The sequence below is a fragment of the Musa acuminata genome, chromosome BXJ3-9 (assembly GCF_036884655.1).
Source record: "Musa acuminata AAA Group cultivar baxijiao chromosome BXJ3-9, Cavendish_Baxijiao_AAA, whole genome shotgun sequence".
Taxonomy (NCBI): Eukaryota; Viridiplantae; Streptophyta; class Magnoliopsida; order Zingiberales; family Musaceae; genus Musa; species Musa acuminata.
The window spans coordinates 1,137,131-1,160,238 of record NC_088357.1 but is presented as its reverse complement, the minus strand read 5'-3'; the positions used below and the strand labels follow the sequence as shown (position 1 = coordinate 1,160,238).

Below are 23,108 nucleotides of genomic sequence, written 5' to 3'. Positions count from 1 at the left end.
TGGAAGACTGCCATTACCCAGTCTTTTCCTCTTCGTTTTTGTTGGATCATTTCTTCCAATTTTCATCCCATTCTGTTTCGAACATTTTGATGCAGCGTGGAGACGTTTGGGGGCGGAGAGGCAGCGGCGGTGGGGGGCAAAGGCTGCCGAAGCGTGGGATGGATGAAGGGGATGGCGGCGCGTCTGTCGGTCGCCTCGATCGTTCTCGTCATCTGTACGTTGTTGCTGTTCTCGGCGATCGGCGTCACGCGGCCGTCGAACCTAGATTTCCGGATTCCTGGAATTCTGGAGGTTAGTCGCATTGTTTCGATGTTTTCGTTCCTAAATTGGACCCAAGGTCGGGATTTGGGGTTGTCTAGAAGCCTAGGCTTTGCATCAAGAACGCGATGGGGTACGGCCACTTGGTTTGTAGCAAAGGTAAAACGGTGGAGTAGAGTAATATTCCACGGAACAAAGACAACCACTGACCTTTAGGACATTTGCTAGTTGCTTTGCGTCATAGTTCATGAATCAAGGAGTAGAACAAACCTGACCCTGTACCGAAAAATATCTTCATCACAGAGTTGTGTTGGAATCGAAATAGGCAATACCTTGCATAAGGGCTATCATTTTCTACTTGGTTTTAGTTCTCCAAGGTTTCAATTGATTCATAAGCTGCATGGTTTGGCTTCAAAAGAGTATATCTCCAGAAAGCCATGTGATGCTGCACGATGTTGAATGATTGAATCCATTATATCTGTCCAAAACTTCTGCATCTGTATATTTCAATGATTACTGAAAGAGCAAACTCAAATTTGGATATGGCATTCTTCAAGATACTAATCAAGATAAAAGAAAAAAGAGTTTAATGCCCATTGTGTAAAGAAATGAAAAGACACACACACTTTGAGAAACAGAGCTCCGATAAACAGGATTTGGCAGGCATACATCTCCTAGACTCTCTACCACAGAAGCTTTCACTTCATAATCCAGCTTAGGCACCCACAGCCCTGGAACAAGAATAAAGAATTTCGTTATAACATGATCGGTAACACAAGAATTTTTTCTTCTTCGCGATGAACATCCAACATTGCAGTGGAAAAATGAAGAGTTCAACAACTTTGAACTTTTAACATTGGGAAGCCCATGTTAATGATTTTCATGTTAGAAGTCTGATAGCCATCCGAGAAGTAAATGTGCTACAAGCGTAGTTAGATATTTACTATTAAGATTATTCTGATTTGGTTTGTGCAGTAGCTAGTACAAGGATAAAAATGAGAGCTTCTGACCTTAGTTTTGTTGCTTTCTTGCTTCTGACTGCTTGGCGTTGGTGGGTTATATGGAGTACCAGGGTTTCTTCGATTATCAGCTATTATGTTGAAGATGCCAGTATACTTCTCGCCAGAGGCTGGATCGTTCTCATCCCATCCAGCAAAAGGTGGCACCGTGACATCATGGTGAGGCTGCTAACCAATAAGCAACATTAGCTTGCCATTCATTTTTGACAATTCTTTTTTTGTTTATGCTTCTGCAATTTTTGCAGTGCGAGCATGCAGCATCATAGAAATTACTGAAGAAGCATCATATAACTTACGGTTCCATAGGCTCGATCACTGGGATTTGTTCTAACTCTTCCTGGAGTATCTTCTGGTGCTATCCTTTTGTCTGATGGAGGAGCATCATTTGCAGTTCTTTCAGCAGCAGGTTTACCCTGATATCTACCATGGCTTCTGTTTGGTTTCTTCTGGTTGTCACCATAATTTGCTCGGGCCACATGCTGTTGATCGCGTGGGTTTATTGGGGATTTACAAATGACACCTTTGTCATGTACAGAAGGTGTATCAGTTCGATGAATTGGCTTTGCATCCCTAGGTTTGGCGGCCTCGGGTGTAAATGGAGCTGCATTTGCTGGTGGTGGTATATCTTTAGCGGTTGTCTCGGAGTTTTCATTACCATCATTTAAATTGGTGGTAATTTTCCTGCCTTTTGCCCCCTGGGTTTGATTGAAGTGTTGTCTATAAAGGACACTTTCAGCAGTTTCCCGGTTGCCGAATTTGTGTACTTGAGTTTGTTGCTGCATCCGAATCTGCCATCAGATTAAAATCAGAGTGGAAGCCGGATCATCAGCAGAAGAAATATGAGAAGGTTTTGCCACACTGAAATGGACAAACGATGTCTCCTACAAGGATTCTACCGGTGTAGAAGATGCATCGTGCTTTGTCCTAGATTCTGAAGAAACCAGGCAACAATTTATCTGAATAAAGGCACGGTCTGATCCAAGAAACACAAGATGCAGAAAATACAAATGAGAGCACAGTTGGAAGTTGAAATGTACCACAGCCCAGAATGCTCTTAAATTGAAGCATCAAATCCCATGAAAGCACCAGAGTTTCCAGAACTCGGCTATGCGAATATTAGTTGACAAGAGAACAAAACAAGTTGATCGAGCTTGCAATGTTCAGGCATAATATCCCTTTGATGTACCAAACTCAACCACATCTTTGTTAAGGTAGCAAAAGAGAGAGAAAAATCTGAAGACTTTTTCTTGCTCAAGTTGCCTTGTTTGTGATTGAAAGCAGATGTTTAGTAACAACTAATGTGAAGTCTTTTCAATTCAAAATTAGACTTGTGGAGTGAAACTGAGAGAGTTATTGTTATTTAGGCAATAATTTTGTTCACTCTGATAGAAGAAAATAGAAATGAGAAGCTTGGTTTTTTCTTTTGTTATGAATAAAAAGGAAACTCTGTTGAGTGAAAACTAGGCAATAAAAGATGAACCAGAAATATCCTCCTCGAGCATTAGCATTATCTATCTTGGGAAAGAGGCAGAATAGATCAAAAGAAAACAATCCTAAAATTCCAGAAATGAAACGTTTGTGTTGCTTCTCATCCAACTCGGTGCTTTTAAACTAGACATTCCTAAAATTCTAAATTCCCCAAATTCCCATCCTTGGATCCTTGAATTTTCACTTCTTAAACATACGAGAAAACTATGTTCTCCGCGAATGAGATGGTAGAAAAAAAAACCCACCCAAATCTATTCAATTTTCCAAAAAAAGAAGCAGAACAAAAGCATACACCCATCTAAAACAACGAAAACCGAAAGTAGCAACAAGATCCGGTATGATTTAAGCTTCTTTCAAGAGAACCAACCCAAGAACAGGCGAGAAGGAAAAGGCCTCACCGCCATTAATCGATGCCTTCGGTGTAGAATAATGAGCGGAATTCTTCAAAGCGACAAAGGTGGCACCTTTTCTCCTCCCACGGAGTGTCCCTACGGCACAAGCGAAGAAAGGCACTTCAATGATCGCTTTTTTTGGATGGGAATCGAGAAAGCAAATGGGGAGGGGCAGGGAATGATGATTGATATAGTTGACGAGCGGTGACTTGGCGATGCTTTTGAAGTCTTCCTGGGAGGTGGAAACGTACATGGGGCAACCAAGCAGGAAGACCACTTTGTAAGTTACTTGTGGTGACTGCTACAGTGTATAGTTCTATATAAATAAAAATATATTTTATTTTAGATGAAAATAATTGCATCATAGTTGCAAACATGATAAATATTAAAACACCAACTATACCTTAAAAAAAAACTTGCAAAAATACTAATATATATATATATATATATATATATATATATATATATATATATATGGACTTTTTCTGGTTTGTGTCTGGTAAGCTTGTTCCTTGTGGAGTATGGACTTTTGGTCTCTCTGTTGAATTGATGGTTGGACTTTGAACATCACACTTTGAAGAAGTTGGAGAATTGACTGAAATGGGGAAAGGAATAGAAAATAGTGATGAGAAAGTAAAATAAGCATTTGTATGATGAATCTTGGATTGTGATTTTTGATATATTCTCTTACAAATGCACAAAATGGAGAAAGAAGTCATTGTGTTCATCAAAACATTTTCCAATATATATATATATATAAAGCCAACTGTTGAAGCTTCCATGTAAAATCATGGTATGTGAGAGAGAGGTAGGAAGTTTCATGTCCCTTGTTTTCTTGGAAATTTGTTCCATTTGTTTGACCAGAAGGTATAGGTGGTTCTGATCAAGAAACAAACTTTGAATCATGGTTGTCAACCTATTTGAATTTTCAGAAATTAATACAAGTATTCCTGAAAACCAAACAAATGTATGATGCAAACCTAAATGAAGAACAAGTATTGCAATAAATAATTTTATTTAAACTTAAAAATTAACTACTTTGATATCATGATAAATATTTCGATCATCAGATGATGAGGAATCCCAAAAAGCTGTTAGAAAAGAATTCATAAGCATCAAAGAACCTTACCGAGGTAGAATTTTCATCAAACATGATCAGATTGTTCTGTGAAGAAAGAATATTGAGAATGGAGTGTTTGAACTGACTTCAACCCTTCCTAGGAGACTAAATAAATAATGGATACTCTTTAAAGACCATTAATTTGGCCGGTTGCAGATTGCAGAAGAGTTTGAATTCCAAGTCAATTGATCTGCAGGAACCTGAACCTGGCCCCTACTGAGTGCCTTGGAAAGTCATGATGCTCTGGAAATAATCTGACCGGTGACTTCTCTACCCACCAACATCAAATGGACTTGTAGTAGGCACCAATCCTACAAAGTTTGAACATCCATCCATCTTCAATAGTGATATACTTGCAATAAACATTATAAAAAATGACCGATGATTAACCTTTCAAGTCTTACCTCTTATCTATAAGTAGAGACTGACAATTTTACCATGACGGTAAGGCTCATTCTCAACCTCGACTGGATGATGCCAAATTGTCAAGAACAGCTTGGGAGACCATGTCAAGGGTGCATTTTCCTTTTCCGAATAAAAAGCAAATGTACTCTAATATCAACGGAAGATTTCGATACATAAGATCCAAACTGAAATATATACTGAGGAAATTGGACGAAAATCACAGAAATAAAGGTTAAAACAAAACTGAGAAAGATTGTTTTGTTCGAATACAGTCATTGGCTATGATCTGAGGAGGAACTGCTAAAACAAAACACTCTCAAGTACACAATATAACTATAATGTTATCAGAACCAACAGAAGAAACATCAACAAAAATAGAGAATTTTACATCAATGAGTCGTATGAATATTTACTTCCAAAATGAACCCCTTTTTCATGTGCTAATTAATTTAGCTGATAAACATCTTGTCAGATCACAACTCCATAATAAATCCTTGTTGAATGAACACTTCAGAATGTAGTCAACAAAAACACACAGACACACAAAATAGGCACGATCATTGAAAAACCAGCAACCGAGTCTTGCATCGTGTGAACCAGCAACTGAGTTGACACTTCTCAACGATGGACCATCAGCAACGATGCTAACCTAAGAAATAGTCAGAGAATAAAGAAAGGGACTTTAACATGTTACTCATCATGCTTCACTAGCTTGCGACGTCATTTTGTAAAGCTACAACCCCTTCAAAGGTGATCGAGGGTGCACCCACCTCCACCCAGGAAAGAAAAGAATTTAAAGGCCAATATGTATGTTGCTATATGTGCGCATGCACGAAACTTGACATATTTCAAAGGCTGAAATAGTCCAAGAAACAAAAGTAATGCTTTACCATTTGAGAAATATATGTTGCTGCAACAAATAAGAGTACATGTCACTAGGCAAATGGAACCACGTCAGAGTAAGTCACACCAACACTTGCTGCAATCAAGAAATATATGTTTACTACAACACAATACATGAATATCTCATGAGAAAGAAACATATCCAGCAAACAATAAATAGCTTCCACGTGAGGCTTGATTTAGTAGAAGGGTATACCAAATTGATCCCAAGTGGAGCAATTCCTTGTTACTTCCGCAAACTTGGTTTAGACATTGTGCCTGCATCACTAATCAACATAGTAAGGCCAATGAGCAAAAAGATCGGTAAGAATTTATTTGATGTTAATCATTTGTGTAAGCTCTTCGGTATCAGAATCCGGAAATTCATTTGAGGATCTCTCCCTTCTGAGGCTTTACCAATGAGGATAAAATGAATGATCTGCAATACTGCATGTTAATCTCCAGTGGAACGTGAAGCTGAATTGTTTGATTTGTTGGACATATTTGAAGGGTCTAAATCATCACTTTCTTCATTTTGCAGTTGTCCATCCAGCGTTTCCATTATGTTATCCGGTGGGCATTTGTCAGCAGGATCCTTCGGTGACATTTGGCAGAAGCACTCAGGCCATGAGTTCGTGTAAAAAGACTCAGGGTGGACGCGCTTGTGCGGCCCACCAAACTTGGAATTGAACATGACCTGCCTGATACGATCCTCAAAATCAGCTGCACGGCCTTCTTCTCTGTCCATGAATATAGGAGCTAAAGCTTTCCTGTTGGGTTGGATTGTCGTCCGGAAGCCATAATACAGACGATGGCCCAAGAGATTATTTGCAAAATTGCTTGGGCCATCATATGTCGGCATAAAAATGTCAGAGAGAAGACAAACCATATAGTCCACAGCAGAACCAACAAGTCCTCTAGCATTTTCTTCAAGCTTTTCTGATGGTCCTACTGTGCTATGGTTCTCAAGGTGAGGGAACATTGTCCTGAATGGTTTCATGAAGCGATCACCACCAAAAAGTTCACCTGCAGCAATGTAGATGCGTGTGGTGTTGTCAAATCCCATAGACCGTAAGATGAGTCCTACCTGTTCAGTAAAAAGAGCTCACAGTTATTTCAAGAGGCATAATTATCCCAAATATTGGGGAGAGATCAGTGGAGGGATCATTGTGAATGCTTAAGGTGCCGCTTAGTTTGATACGTGAATTAACCATTAAGATTTTTGTGAAGCAATAAGGATGTATGAAAAAAGAGAAGCAAAAGGAGAAGCCAGTAACATGGCAAAACAGGATGAAGATAAAAGAATGTTTGCAAAAATGTCTATACATGTGTATACCTGGTTTACAGTGTCCAGAAACATCTACGCATTTCCACACAGCAATAAAAACATCAATATATTCACAATTGTTTTTAGCAAACAAGAGAGATTTGAAAAAATGAAAGAAATATTTGGAGCAGAGTACAAAAAGGGTGACACACATGTAACCAGATGTTAGCATACTGAACATATTTATTTGTGGTTCATCTAAGATGACCAATTCAGTATTCTGTACTGGTTTTATGCTATCCTCAACTTATTAAGCACAGTTGGGATACAATGATGATCGAAGATGTTCACTTAATGACTGCAAAGAGTATGTCCTTGTACGGTGCAAAATGAAAACAAGAGTGTAATATAAAAAAAAAATTGTAACCAGCTGCAGAATCAATGCAACAATTCAGGATATTCAAGTAATATACAAGTTAGAGAATCAATGTAATGTTAACAAAATTAACAATTAGACTAACTAAATTAGATAGACAAATCAAAACTGTCTTTAATGATATCTAGATCACAAGGGCCAATGTTTGATTATCTAGATGTAAAGCAGAACTTGCAATATCATGTTGCATTCTCTATGGTACAAGATGTAATCGACAACAGGTGCCTTACACTATATCTGCATATTTTGTCATTTACATTGGAAGGTTAGGAAATATAACGTACAGAGTTCCTGAAAATTTTAAACTTGCTGGACAACAAGAGAGCAAGAAAAGAAAAAAATTATTAATTTACCTCTTCTGGTGTTAATGGGCACTTCCCAATGAGCCTCCTCTCTCTATAAACAAGTTCCTTCTCTGCAAAGTTCTCCTTTCGGTATTTGATTAGAATTTTCTGCTCCTTGGGAGTAAATATATCCACACAGCTGAGAACATTGAGTATTCATTTCTGAGCTAGGTATTCTTATTCCACAATTCAACAACTTAATGACACCGTTTGGATGAAGTATAGAAATAGTTTACTTCTTCAGTTAGAATCAATTTTCTTAACGCATTAAGTTGTCAATCAAAATAAGGATTCTTATCGACACATAATGTGAAAAAAAAATTCTTCAGTGCCTGGAAAAATTAGCACCTCATGAACTTTTATACCAAAAATGTGAAATCTAATGCATACTAAATTTCATGCATGTGAACTTTAAAAAAAACTGTTTGTCTAAATAATCTAGATTATCACCACAACGGCTTGCTCCTTTCTAACTAAGGTGACTAAATCTTCTCTGCTTGCAAGAGTAAGAGAATACATTAACCCATATCAGTAGGAATCTCGCCCACAGCAATTCTTTTTTTTTTTCTTTTTCCAAACAACATAATGTTAGTTTTCTGACAAGAAATATGCTTAAAATCGTCATGACTCTCAACAAGTTTGCAATAAATTTTTATATCTGTGAAATGGTGTGAGGCAACCAGATGCTTCTACAAAGTTTGGTGCTTTGACCAAGGTACACAAAGATACCTTTGTTGTTTACAGGAACATGCATGATTTAGCTTTCCGAGGTAGACATGTGGATTTAGCCATCAGTAAGGGGTTTGTGGCCAATATTGTAGGAGTAGTGGTCTACTACTGGATACCAAAACTTATCTGGTTAGGTTCTTGAGGTCAACAACATGCTTGACTTCAATGCAATATGGATCTTTATGATTGCCAAACTAGGTTGTACTTTGAGAAGTTAGAGATCATGTGTATGACAAAAATAATTTTCTAATGATTAACCAAGTATTTCCTAGTTTAAAGGAGTATACATCTTGTACTGCTTGTAGAGCATGTAGGATTCAGATAGTAAGCTGATAATGACAAAAAGTTTGTGTTGCTAGAGGCTGCAAGCTGAGAAGTATTGAAGGATATTTGCAACCGATGAGATGGACTTTTCTGATATCAATTATGCAGATTCAGTTACATGAGTGGTGCAGAGAAGCAAGGCACAAAAAATTTCAGAAGAAAGTGATTATCTAAAACTAAACATTTGTCATCCTCTTTAGAATCAGAGTCAATGAGTGCATATAATGATAAATGAATGCTGGCTTGCATGATTGCATAAAATATCTGAGCTAGATGATAAGATTGCATACCCAGCAAAAGCAAGCATATCCATCTCAAATCGAAGGTGTATAGACATGAAATGTCCCTGCGACCGGAGCTTATCCACTATCTCGGTGCTTAATTTCATTATATGTGGCTTGAATCGAAGTGCATGATAGTTCACTCGGCATCTCAGCCTCTGGAGTTCAGGGGCATCAATATCCTCGGCTAATCGATGTGAAAATGGTGTGAGGTAGATAGCACGATGTTCCTTCATTTTTTCCAAAGCAAATGTAGTATACCAGCTAAGAGGAGCATCTCTAGGTGGCCGAATCTGCAAATAAAAAATATATCTGTACTCAAGAAGAATCTTATAACTACAGTGTGTGCATACCAAGTAGAAAATGTTGATCATTCAGAAGGTGTCAAATTAAACTTCAGAAACCTGATAAGATTTCATCTTCTTTGTCTTTCCCTTTGAAGAGACCTCTGGGAGGCTCCGCACAATATGGATATCATATCTCAATGCCTCAATAAAATGCTCAACATCATAGATACCTGGAAAACCGCTGGGTCGGGGAGCAAACATCCAAATGAATACAACAGAAGAGCAGACAAACTCTAAGTACAAAAGCAAAAGAACAGGAAAATAGACAAGGGAATTGTAACACAGACATTAATTAAATTTTTGAATGGGTAGAAAAAAAAATCTACCTATTCTCAAGAAAAAGAAAGAAACAAAAAAGGACACCCTAGATCCAAAGAGAATCTAAGAGTAGTGCCTTGTTGCCAATCATGGATGTCTTTGGATGCTTTCACAAAACTGGCGGTCAATGGCAAGGAAACAAGTAGCTACTGACTGCACAATGGCGAAGGGCCATCAAAATTACAAGCTAAAGGAAAGATTATTGAGAAGCCAGAGAATTCTGTCCTTAAATGTTTATAAAGGGTTTTCCAGTTCAATATTTGATGTGGTCAAGTTTAAGTCCGTCGTATTGAAGCTTGATATACATATACATATAGTATAATAAAACATGCACACTTGAAATTGGCCCATGCGACCATGTCTTTCCTAATGCAATTTAAGATGTTATATTTGCCACATATGCAACACTAAGAGAGCAATCATTAGACAAAACATCAATGACTTAATTGATTTATTTTGAAATTTAAAGTAGCATAAAATATATTTTCATCCACCAATAGTCTTCTGTTGTAATTACAGAACACATTTTATTTATTAAGTGTTGATCACCAAATATTTTGTTTCTTTTATGTTCATCATTGTATGACCGATGGATAACATGCCTATGCAGCTAAATTAATTTAAGACCAAGACTATACCAATTCAAGACTTGGTTTGAGTTTGTCTCTTGTCAAAGGTCCAAAAAGCAAATTTTCGCCCAACAAAGACCTTCCTCTCTGAACTTAAAAACATTGTAAAAGAGAACTTATGATAGTCACCTTATACCACAATAATAACTTCACCATCTTAGAACTTTGTTGCTTCATCCAGATAACATAACACTGAATCTGAACCATTTATTGAAGGCAAAGCCAAGAGCAAACGTATTTAAAAAATAATGATGCAGAGATATAAATACCTCTCATCACGCCAAAAAGAATTGGTGTCCAACTCAGGCAACACAAGTGTAGCATTCATAATTCGTGCAGCAACAACTGCATTGCATATCTGAAAGATCACAACAAAAGCACTAATTAATCAGTTTTAAGAAAGTGAAATCTCAACATGAGATTTACTGAAATATTTCAGAAACCATGAGTTCAAAATGGCCAGATTAGCTGTGAATGTAGTTCCAATTTATTTCACCTTTGAGATATGACCTAATGTTATTCATGTAATTTGAAAGACAACCTCAATAAACATCGTAATCAGAGTTATACATGACATTAAGTGAAAACAAATTTTGTAATAGTGTTTGTAAGCATTACACAAAATTTGCACAACACAGAGGAGCTAACAAGCTTGCCTCTTTATCGATCTAGTTATAAATTGGTGACTTAGTAGAAAAGCTGATGCAAGAATAATTAAGTTCACTATTGAGTATTCAACCACTGCCAATTATTCAACACAATTTTTCGTTCAACTAATTTAGTCATCAACTAAAATGAATTATGTGACACTAACCATTTGGCAGACTTACAGTTAAATAAAGAGGGGGTTATTTTTCTGTTGACACTCAGGTTCAGGATGAGCAAGTTCTCAAACAAAAAAATGTGTTATTTCCCACTTTGTCTAGATATTTCCAAAATTTATGGAAAATATGAATAGACACCTCATAATCACAATAATATAAGCTGAGGCCCAAATGGTAAATTTGCTAAGGGTCAGTGCTTGTCTTGGTTCTGTGGAATATTCCTCTATCCCACTAGTTTACCTTTGCTACACAGTCCAGGGACCAAACCTTAAAAACACTCATGCCAAATTGACAATTAATATGAAAGTGAAACACAGCTAGAACTTACTATGAACCTTCTTGACCTAGAATGCAGCATCCCATATTGATGCAAAAAGGCTTGGAAGTGATGAGCACCTGCCATTTTTAAGAGTAATAATAAAACTTTTAACACTTTGTTTAGTGGTTGCTTCTTACACTTGGGGTTACTTTAATGTTAACTGAAATAGTATTACAGTTATTAGGAGTAGAATGTATGATCATCAACTAAGCATGCTTGAAGCCTTGAACTACGTCCATGTCTTCAGTAGAAAATGCCCTCTTTTTTGAAAGAATATCAAGTCTTCATCCTCTACAAGTTATTTACAATTAACAAAAACATAGTGCATAAATAATTTTTCATTCCTAGCAGGGAGACATGTGTTAAGGTAATATCATTTACATGGATTTTCCCTTCCACTACTTCTGGTTTTAAGGTAATATCACTTCTGATGTTTCAATATGGCACCTGGCATTTTATTGCAGCAATTACATGTTCTCACATCACATCATCCACTAAAACCTGTGTTAACATTGCTGTTTGGCTATGAATGAATCTTATCAAGTACTTGAAATAAACTGTTTCATATGAACAGGTCTTTGAATCTAATAGAGATGAGAGAGATGAGTTAACATCTCACTAGGACGAGAATCAATGTGTTAAGTTCTCTAATATTTTCCATGTTCTTGATGAAATGAGTTCAGATATGCTTTAATCTATATTACCCTAAAAAAAACTTACTTGGTCACACCTCGAGTCTTTGGCCTAATTATAAGTTTTTTCTTCATCTATTATTCTGAGTGCATTGTGATATAGGAGTCACATAGAATTAACAAGAACACTAGAACTTTATTTCTTACATTGGCATCCTCGCAAATTCTCAAATGTTCTGTCCTGTTAACCAAATATTAATGTGTTAAGTATAGATGCTTATATGTACATAGAAATGAAATGCAGTGAAGTTTTAATGACACTAAACAGATCTGTAAAAGATTTCATAGATTCTTAAGTCTTAGCATAGTAAAAAATATTTGCTAGATGGTCAATGACATGACTGCAATTTTCAACAGCATCTTGTGTCAATCATTGAAGTAACTACTATGTCAACACAGTATCAAAATTAGTCGAGGTCAAGCGCAAGGTAAGATGTAGTCTTACTTTAGCATTTATCTACTAATCCAAATCATGACTCTGGAACATTAGAATGCAAGAATGATAGATTATGTCTATAAATACATTGTAATAAAAAAATGTTCCTTACCGCACTACGTTGTTGGTTCAAGCCACCATTGCAACGAACTCGTAGAAAACCATTACTCTCTTTTGGTGGAGCTATAACAATGACATCATGATGAAACATAAGGTTTCCATCCAGATATTAGTATTTTAAATACTAGCACAAACACATTTTTTATGTGGCTACGATCAAGACATAGAAGATCACACATACGAGGCCAGTATGATCTGGGAGCAGATGATGGTCTCCAACCCCCTGGATTAGCACTCCTCCAAAGCTTATTAACATCAACAACCTTAAAAAACATAAAGTATGCAGGAAAAAGTAAGCACTAGAAAACAAAAAAATAAAAAAAATTCAACAAATGTATAGACATTAAACTTCCATTTAATGGTTGTGTACGGACACACATCATTGATCAATCAGAGATCAGTCATATTTTGAGTAAGATAATGTCATGGGAAAAATTGAAGCTCCTTAATGACACTATCAGAAACAGAAAGTAGGAAGAAATATCAACTAGAAACACGGTATATGTAAGATTATATATCGACCTAATGCAACTGAATTCTTCAAGAAAATGGAGAACAAGCCATGGTCTTAATACGAAACAAAGTGAAAAAGGCATAACTTGAGGTCTTATGTGGATGAAATGACAACATTTATGCATAAATGGGCACCAAAGAGTTTCACACAAGCTTAATCAAATGATGCCATCTGCTAAAAGAAAATGTCATAATCTTCTGAGATTTGCAGCCAGAACGACACATGTATCAAGCTGAGGAATGCATAATGCTGAGGAATCATCTCGGCTGAGGTCACTGCAACAATTGCCATGGTTATCTACGGAAGGAAAATTAAAGAAAACAATCCTTAATATCAAAGAACTGGTCCATAATTTCATTGAGTTAATTCGCTTTAACAATATGAGACTACTCAAAGTACCTCAGCTTCTTTAGTTCCTGGACCATTTCAAGAAATCACTTAACAATTGTTGGAGCACTATTATCCAACATAAGCACACAAAAAAAGCTCTTACTGATCATCTTTCACATGATGACTATCAAAGTTCTGATGTTTCCTATGTTTATATTGCACTAAACAAATCGATGTTGATTGTGATTCAGATCATTCCTGGTAATGAGGAACATCTTGCACCACAAAACGTTTTACTCTTGTATTCAACAATCATGTCTGACCAATGAGACTTCACCTCAGTCTATCTCTATCCATGCGTGCTGAAGGTTCCCATTGCTTGCCAAAGTTAATCATCATTTCACGCTCTTAACTACATTTTATGCACGCCCAACTTCCTAGATATCTCAAAACTCTCGACCAATGTGCTCCACTCCACCGTGATCTTGCGACAACCCCAACAGGATCTTTTCACCAATCCCAGCCTTGAATCCAGTCTAAGAACCGAAACATCGAACAATGCGACTAATCTCCAGAAATTCAGGACCCAGAAATCAAACTAACCTCCACTCGGTTCGAGGGTCGGGTGACGCCGATGGTCGAGAACAGCGACAACGTACAGATGACGAGAACGATCAACGCGACCGACAGACGCGCCGCCATCCCCTTCATCCCATGCTTCAGCGGCCTCTGCCCCCCAACGCCACCGCCGCCTCTCCGCCCCCAAATGTCTCCACCCCTGCGTGAAAACATTCGAAACCTAATGGAACAAGAATTGGAAGAAAGACGAAGCAAAAGAGAGGAGAAAAGACGAGGTGAAGCCGGTCTTCGCACCTCCGCATCGGAATCGAGGATTAGTTTACTTGGCAAAATTGCACGCTTTGTGGCTGTGCTCGGACTTACGAGTGGGAAAAGGTGAAGATCTCGGGGGGTGATGGACGAGGTTAAAACGAGCACACCGCAGGAACAAGTTAACTGTGGTTGCGTAAGACCTTTTGCCCATCCGCTTTAGATATACGCCCCAAATATACACCCTTGGGAAACGGGTAGGCCCATGAAGTGGATCCTTTAATCACCTCGCCGGTGATAAAGGAAAACACCGATGGGTGCGATGTAAATGGGGATCTTTATGTAATCCACCGTCACATTAATGATGCCGAAGACGATTTAAATTTATTTCAAAATAATAAAGTAAATGCATTTTTAGAATCTTTTTCTATTATAAGGTTCGAAAATTTCCGATATAGATTATACGAAAAAATTATTTTAATATCATAATTTAAAAAATTATTGTCAGTGATAAGCAACCCTGATGATAACCCTAGCCATTCGATTTACCAATCCTCACTCACCTATCGATCCTTATCATGGTTAATCATGGTCCTCGCGCTAGACAGGAGAGAACATAGGATTATTTATAGCTGCTTTCCCATATCCCACTGGTCTTTATCGGATTCGTCTTTTCCTTTTCTTTTTTTTTCCCTGGACTCCTCTTTCTCGTCTCTCCCTCTTTAGACTATTCTCCTTCTTTCTTGATCGATGATTGTAATACAAGAACTAACAGACAATCCCTCCTTAATCGTGCGAGAACCAACAGGCAAGATCGCCAAGCATGGGGCGAATGTGCAATCAAGTGAAACGAAAGGAGGTGATCGATAAATGCAAAATGATTATTCTAAAAAATTATTTTTAAAATTTTTCAAACTTGGAGCACTCTATCGGAAATACTGAAAGTAGGATTATTTTTTGAGAAATCATCAAAAAAATAATAATAATTTATATTTATTTATGGATGATTTACAAGAAGGAAAAAAAAAACTTCAGGCTTTGAGTTTTTATATGATAAAATGTAATTATCATTTCTACTCTTGACTTAGTAAAAATATTTTATAAAATTTCTTATTGTCCGAATTATATTTTATTATGGTTGTCTCTTTCTCTTTGCTACTATTGATATTGGCTCCCCCCATAGCCTCTTTTCTTCATCTACTATCATCCCCTCCCTTTCCATTGACGATCTTCATTATTCCTTCAAACAACCCCATCGTCTATTATGACATCAACTCCGTTTAATCCTCAATATCACCACTGTCAACTATTACTTTACGAGTATATTAACACAATTAATCAGGTCATCTCTATTGTCGTCAAGACTCTCATTATACCAATATCGATGCCTTCTTATTCTATATGTGTATTGGGGTTTTCATCACCTACATATATTTTTTTTGTCTTTTAATCTTCTTTTTATAATTAATTAATTGATTGATTATTATGGAAAGTACATAGTCTAGCAACACCATCTCTCAAAATGACTCGGTTATAAGCTTTTAGAACCAAAGAGATTGTAAATGACTCAATTATAAGTTTGAGATTGTAAATAAAATTAAAAAAGACAATTGATGAGTTACCTTTAGAACCAAAGAAAAATATAACCAAGAGATTGTGACTCTTAAGTTATAGATTAAAATACTTTAAAAATAATGATCAAGGGATATCAACTATTTGATTATGAGTCATGACGTAATTTTTTGAATTACGAAATACATGATAATTATTTTTCGAGAATATAGTAAAGATTCTAATGTTCCAACTCTTACAAGGTGTGAATCATCTTCATGACCTACCGTCATCTAATAAAGATATAATTATAATAAACAAACTATTGAATGATCATAGGATTATTCAATCATTATTAATATATAATCTATGGGATATTTCATGATAAATATTTTTATCTAAAGAAATACTATATTGTAGAAAACCCATTATTAGATCAATTTAAAAGATTTTTAAAATCCTCATATGAAATAGCATAGGTTTTCATATTCTCTTAGCATAACAATTACACTCAATCTCTCGATATTCCATCGTATTACATGCTGATACAAACTTTTATGGGGGCTTCTGACTCATAGATGTTATTGTGGAATTGAACATAGTGGTAGAGGAGTCGACATAGCTAGGTTTCATCTCGAAGATGCAAGATCACTCACAAGAGGATCTAGAGATGTGGTGATCGAATCAAGTCAGGTTAATAATAAGCCTCACCAATTGGGATAAGACGGGCCTTCGATTATTACTCCTTCCTATGAAAAAAGGTCGACGTCGGGAGGGGGATTCCCGACTTCACTCATCCAAAGTTTAAGTTAGTTCCATATGATATTTTTTTCTCTTTTCTCCCTCTTCTTTGTTCGCAAAGAGGCGATTGGCTTTTATACTTATTTGTCGGAGGGGTGATCGTACGAGGCTTGTTAATGATCTATGCTACCTCAAGAGATCGATCGATACTTTTCGCACGACATGAGCCGACTTGCACAGCTTCGCATCATACGACGTCGCCTTGTATCATCGTGGATGGTTCGAGGTAGGACAATGCCATATCGTACAGATTCAGACGACACAAGTACGACGTCTATCGTCCCTAGTTCCGATGTGCTTTGTCAGCACACGTGTGTCATGTCGGTCATGAGGTGGCTCTCGCCCGTTGCCATGCCAGGCGTGCCAGAATATGCTCCATTCAGAGATTAAGTGTCGTCGTCGCTCTTCGACATGAAAGGTCGAGCGATATCTCATCCGCTCCACAGTGATACTGTCAAACAGGAAACCTAAGATAATAAATAATGTCTCTCACCATCGAACAGTTACTGGCTGACAATGCATAATCTAACTCGATAGTTTCTCAGCACCGCATGAATGGAACAGTCGGGCGAGCATAAATGCATGTGGAAGTAACGGCAGAACATGGAAATGGCTGAGACCCACAGCAAAATATGATAGCCAGAGACCACACCATGATTTCACCAAAGCTTCCTTCACAAGTCATTCTGCAACTGCACTGTTGCTTTGGAATCCATCAAGCTTCCACATCCCTTTGGTTCTTTAAAACTGTTTGTTCGTCGTCTCTGTTGCATTCATCAGCTATCTGAAGCTTCTTCGGGCTCTCTTTCGTCTCCTCCTGTAGCCCATGGAGTCGGCCATGAGCCCTCGGTTGGGAGTTGGCTCAGAGGCCGAGAAGCTCTCATCCCCGAGGACACCGAAGAAGAAGCCTTCTCTCCGTGCGGAAGACGAAGTTGTGGCGGATTTTGGTACGATCTTGCTGTTAGATTTTGTTTCTCTTCTAAATATTACCTAAAAATGCATTCTTTTCAGGAAGAAACAATAGATCCTCATGGGATGAAAACGAACATGAGTTTTGCTTAGTTTTATTGATCCATAGGTTTGATTATGGTGTAAAAATGATTCAGTGGAAGTTCATAAATTATATCTGAATCCGAAATCATAGATCGGGGTTGCATTTCATCATTAATTTCCACAATTTTTTATAGTGAATTTGGCATTCAAAGAAGTGCCAAAAGTCCCATAAATTTAGGTCTTTGTTCTCATATGTCATATGTTGTTAAAAAAAAAATAAAAAAAATTAAAAAATAATTTTATTTTTTCTTAAAAGATAAAAAATTAATCATAGAAACCTCTACTCGAGATGCATACATCGTTTATAAAAGCATTTAATTCTCATCTTAAATAGATATACGATAATTATGTCGTTTTCATATTTTAACCTAATTTTTCGTGAAATATGAATGAAGCATCTTATGTTTTCAAGCGAGTAAAAGGGAAGCCTTCTTTGACTCACGAGGATGGTTGGATTCTGACTCCGAAGATGACTTTGTCAGTGTCAACGGAGGTATTACTGCCGTTCAGAATCCAAAATTCTCATGCTGTTTTGTGTCTTAGTTTGTAGCATCTCATCCTCGTTTTGTTCAGATTCAACTCCTTTCAGCTTCAGTACAAACAAAGCATTCTCTGCTGATACATTTCCTGTCACCACATCTGAGCCTTCTTCAGCTATTGCAAAAGGGAAACTTGTTGATCTTCTTCAGGAGAATCCTTCTTCTGAGAGTGAAATCAATGGAAAGCCAGAGTTCTCTGAGATTGATGCCACCTTACTCCCGGGAATCCCTCACGATGGGACTTCCCATGTCGCTGACGTTCCAACTCCCAGTAAAGATAAGAGGAGTGGAAAGTGTTGCTTGTTGCCTTTGCTGTGCAGACTAAGCTTCAAGGAGAGAAGGAAAGAGAAGATGATGAGCTCTTTTCACTGAAGTGGCTGTTGTTTGCTACCACAAGCAATCATTTTCTTCACATCAGGGAACCAAATCTTATATGACTACTCCAATGAGATATATGTTGTATTGCATTTCTATAAAAGCCAATAAATTGTCTGATGATTAGCCATTTACATCGATTATGCTTTCTAGTGTCACATCTAAGAATTGTTCTGCTGAACATGGTTTTATGATTTGATGGTGAAGGGAGAAATGGAAAGATATAAGAAGACTTTACAATAAATAAATAAATAAATAAGATTTGGATTTTTTTGATTTAATCAACTAAAGAAAGCTCAGTGTTGGACTCCTAATTGGAGTCCAAATTATTCTTTCCAATCTGACCCAAATCAATTGGGGTTGGGTTCAATCCCGGTCCAAAGGGCTCGATTCGAGACATTAGATTAGGTTGGGTTAGACCGACTTGGCGAGTATATGGCTCGCGTCGTCCCCATATCTGAAAAGGTGTTTGGAAAGAGAACGAGATGTAAGAGAAAGGACGAGCTACGGAGAGAGAGAGGGAAACGAACGGCGAGAAGTTAGCTTCCTTCTTTCCTTCTCCGTCATCTAAACCCTAATCCCCATAGGGTTTTTTCGCTTCACCGGGAAGTCCATCGGAAATTCCTCAGATCGACGCCTCCTTCCACCGAAAGGTGAGATCTTTGTCTCGATTTGGCGTTCTGATCAGGGCTTCGATTCGTTTCCTTAAAGTTGTTATTTTGGCGTTTGGAGATTAATTAGGGTTCTGAGGTTTCGAATTGGTGGTTCTTTGATGGCGTCGAACAACAACAACCAGCCACGTGGTGTCGGCGGCCCGCCACCGCTAGGGAACCCTGGAATGGCCTCACCGGCGTCGGCTAACCAGCCGCCCCATCTCCGCCCCCCGCCGCCGCCGGGTTCTTCCCCTTTCCAGGGTCTCTTCCACTCCCAAGCGCATCCGCAGGCCCAGCCGCAAGTACACTCCCCTTTCCAGATTCAGATGGGTTCGCAATCCCAGGTCGGTTTGCTCGGTTCCAACTCCCCCTCCTTCTCCACGCCTGGTTTGTCGAGCGGCCCTAAACGGCTTCCTCAGAAGCCCCCAGCGCGGCCCCCGGCCCCCATTTCTGCCGCCGCCAGCCCAATCATCAAGGCCGCCGATATAACCGCTGCCGCCCGGAGGAAGAAGCGCAGACTTCCGGAGAAGCAGTTGCCCGACCGAGTCGCTGCCCTCTTGCCCGAGTCTGCCCTCTATACCCAGTTGCTTGAGTTCGAGGCCCGGGTCGATGCGGCCCTCGCGAGGAAGAAGATCGATATCCAAGAAGCTCTGAGAAGCCCGCCTTCCATGCAGAGGACGCTTAGAATTTATGTCTTCAATACCTTCGCCAACCAGACGCGGATGATCCCTGAGCCCATGGAGCCTCCCTCTTGGTCACTGAAGATCGTCGGAAGGATCTTGGAGGATGGGGTCGACCCTGATCCTGCTGGTGCGCTGCCTAAGCCCAACCCCATGTATCCCAAGTTCTCATCGTTTTTTAGGAGGGTTACGATCGCATTGGACCCATCACTCTACCCGGAGAACCCCACGATCGTGTGGGAGCAGGCACGCTCCCCGGTGCCGCAGGAGGGCTTTGAGGTCAAGAGAAGGGGGGATAAAGAGTTCACAGCTAGTATAAGGCTTGAGATGAATTACAATCCTGAGAAGTTCAGATTGTCACCTCCGCTGATGGAGGTGCTTGGGATCGAGGTTGATACACGAGCTAGAATTATTGCTGGGATATGGCAGTATGTGAAGGCGAAGAAATTGCAGAGCACTACAGATTCTTCCTATTTTGCTTGTGATCCACCCTTGAAGAAGATATTTGGAGAAGACAAGATGAAGTTTGCTATGGTGTCGCAGAAGATCTCACATCATTTGTATCCACCACAACCCATTCACTTGGAGCATAAGATTAGGCTTTCAGGAAATGGGGCTGTGGGCAATGCCTGCTATGATGTGCTAGTTGATGTTCCATTTCCGCTGCAGAAGGAAATGTCAGCTTTCCTTGCCAACACAGAGAAACACAGAGATATCGAAGCTTGTGATGAAGTAATATGCGCTTCTATCAAGAAGATTCATGAGCATCGTAGGAGAAGGGCTTTCTTTCTTGGATTCAGTCAATCTCCTGTAGAGTTCATAAACACTCTGATTGCTTCTCAGAGTAGGGACTTGAAACTGGTTGCAGGTGAAGCAAGTCGGAATGCTGAGAGGGAACGCCGTTCTGACTTCTATAACCAACCATGGTATGCCTTTTGTTTATGTGTTGGCTTCTTTTAACTTCCCTAAGGAGTAGCTTTTCTTATGCTGACTATGTATTGTGCTACTGATGGAAATATAACAGGGTTGAAGATGCTGTCATCCGATATCTCAATCGCAAACCTGCAGCTGGCAACGATGCTCCTGGTAGCACATGAATACAAGATTGACTTGTTGCTCATAATGTTTGCCTAAAATTTCTAGACATGGGATAGGTCATATTTAGTAGGTACTCCTGTATGTTGTCTTTTATGAGTTATTTTACAAGGAAAATGATTCTACAATGATCATTCTAGTCTGCCAGTGAAAACCCAATTTACGTAATGCTTAAATTGTTTTAAAGTTTAAAATATGGGAGCTGTTTGCTTTAGACCTGTTTTTGTCGTCCTCAAGTCCTATTTACATTGTTTTAATGTGTAGGATGACAGTATATTTTTTTGTATGTGCGATTATATTACTTTGACAGATTGAATTACTTTATTAGATATAATAGATGATTTCTAGTTGATGAATTATTGTTTCTTATGGATGAATTTATTTAGAGCACAAACCTTGGCGTAATGGTAGTTTTTTTTTTTCTTTTCTTTTGCGAATTAAGCGACAGGAATGGCTTCCTTCTTGCAAGGGTAAGGCTGCATGCCTTGACCTTTTTGTAAAGCAGCGGACGCATCACACGTTAGGCTGCCTTTTTTTCATATAGATGGATGATGAGCATTGATTTAATTGCAAGCAAATCTTGTGGTAAATTTGCCAAAGGTTTAGTGTATATCAAAAAGTAGAAGTCCCCTCTTTTGAGAAAAAAAAGAGATATGTAAAGTGAGAAAGACGATTAGAAATACAAGATAGCCTAAATTAGCTTCAAAATGTCATTCCTTGTTAATTAAATTAAATCTGATAATAACCATACATGATCAACCAATTATATAATTTTGGGTACACAAGGACAATAAATAAACCATGGATTTGATCTAATCGATAATTTAAATCAGTACTTGTATACGAATGACAATGCTTATTTAAAAATATCTATTGTTGCTCTAACAACAAAAGATAATTTTTGCCAAAATCTAATAGATACTGTGAGTGCTTTGTGGTCATCATGAACCACCGGATGACTTTTGTTCAACTTGTTTTCATTTATGTAGAGTTCACGTTTCTCTTGTAAGCTTCCTGGATTATCAGGAAAAAAACCTCCTTTCAAAAATCTTGTTTCGCCTTTCCATTTCTTGCCTGTGTTCCCAATTCTGTGGCATCTATCATGTAGAAACTTGGTGCTTTGGTTGTTGCTACACCTCCTTATGCTTATTCTCATCGTTCTCAAAATTCTATCAAATAACACATCAGCATCTTCTGTTTGAATTGTTTGTTCTCTATCTTAGCTTATGTGAATTGTTTGTTCTCTATCTTAGCTTATGTAGATTCTTTTTGTCTTCACTGGCTTTTGGCTAGGAAAGTTTCTGTGGCATGTCAATTGCCCTCCGAGTTCAGTTGTGTTGCTTTCAGTGTTCATGATGTGCTGTTAGTGTATTCATTTTCTTCTGCACTCTGCAATTCTTTTCATCTATTGTGTTGAAATGTTTTATTTCAAGATCAAGATTGCTTCTGCGATCTCTAAGAATAGTTTTTCCAGTCTTGTATCGTATTGCTTTACTTGTGAATACAATATTGTATGATTCCATGTCTTATTTTCGTTAACATGAATGACTTTTATTAGTGGTTTTTGTTAATGTGTCGAAATCATCATAGTTGCCTGCATGTCTCTATGCGTATAAACTTTTTTCACTTTTTTCTTGTCATATATGTTCTTATGAAGTGTTGAAGGGTGTCATATGCAGTAAATTTACTGTCTTAACAAAATGTTATGATTTATCAATTGAAAGGTTAACCATTTTAGTTAAAAGTAAAAAATATTATAAACCATGGTTCGATAATTTTAGATAGATGTTAAAGTTGCAATTCTAATGAAAAGAAATATAGAGTCTTGTGGTTGTCCTGTGTGAAAACATCATTCCAAGTGGTCATAGATACTAAGTATGTCAATTAGCATTTGTTTACGTAATTGTCACTGAATAAAATTTTGGTGATGACACATACATTAGAATACTTCCAATAAAATCTTTTTTAATTTAAATTTTAGTGACAACATTGTCACCAATCTTGTGATCAAAATTTTTGAATCATGGCAAATGACACATCAACTCATTAGTGACCGTTT

At 38.0% G+C, this 23,108-nt stretch overlaps 3 protein-coding genes across 4 annotated transcripts; 1 reads left to right on the top strand and 2 right to left on the bottom strand.

The window, feature by feature from the left end:
- Window positions 1-801: 801 nt before the first annotated feature.
- On the bottom strand, window positions 802-3,445 carry LOC103996692 (RPM1-interacting protein 4). Its single transcript, XM_009417654.3, has 4 exons — window positions 3,164-3,445; window positions 1,574-2,065; window positions 1,269-1,442; window positions 802-989 (listed from the first exon to the last, which is right to left on the bottom strand). Exons 1-4 carry the CDS (start codon window positions 3,167-3,169, stop codon window positions 957-959), a joined length of 705 nt encoding a protein of 234 aa, XP_009415929.2. The 5' UTR covers window positions 3,170-3,445; the 3' UTR covers window positions 802-956.
- Window positions 3,446-5,543: 2,098 nt separating this feature from the next.
- On the bottom strand, window positions 5,544-14,499 carry LOC135648656 (O-fucosyltransferase 1-like). The gene is made up of 9 exons (XM_065166534.1): window positions 14,348-14,499; window positions 14,078-14,252; window positions 12,812-12,893; window positions 12,623-12,693; window positions 10,509-10,597; window positions 9,350-9,473; window positions 8,955-9,238; window positions 7,621-7,750; window positions 5,544-6,651 (listed from the first exon to the last, which is right to left on the bottom strand). Exons 1-9 carry the CDS (start codon window positions 14,353-14,355, stop codon window positions 6,019-6,021), a joined length of 1,596 nt encoding a protein of 531 aa, XP_065022606.1. The 5' UTR covers window positions 14,356-14,499; the 3' UTR covers window positions 5,544-6,018.
- A 4,590-nt stretch (window positions 14,500-19,089) lies between these two features.
- Window positions 19,090-21,263, top strand: LOC103996690 (SWI/SNF complex component SNF12 homolog). 2 transcript variants are annotated; one of them, XM_009417651.2, is made up of 3 exons: window positions 19,090-19,274; window positions 19,363-20,880; window positions 20,979-21,263. In XM_009417651.2, exons 2-3 carry the CDS (start codon window positions 19,394-19,396, stop codon window positions 21,049-21,051), a joined length of 1,560 nt encoding a protein of 519 aa, XP_009415926.1. In that variant the 5' UTR covers window positions 19,090-19,274; window positions 19,363-19,393; the 3' UTR covers window positions 21,052-21,263. The 2 variants fall into 2 exon arrangements, with proteins under 2 accessions (XP_009415926.1, XP_009415927.1); XM_009417652.2 differs by having other exon boundaries at window positions 19,354-20,880.
- The last annotated feature ends 1,845 nt before the right edge of the window (window positions 21,264-23,108 follow it).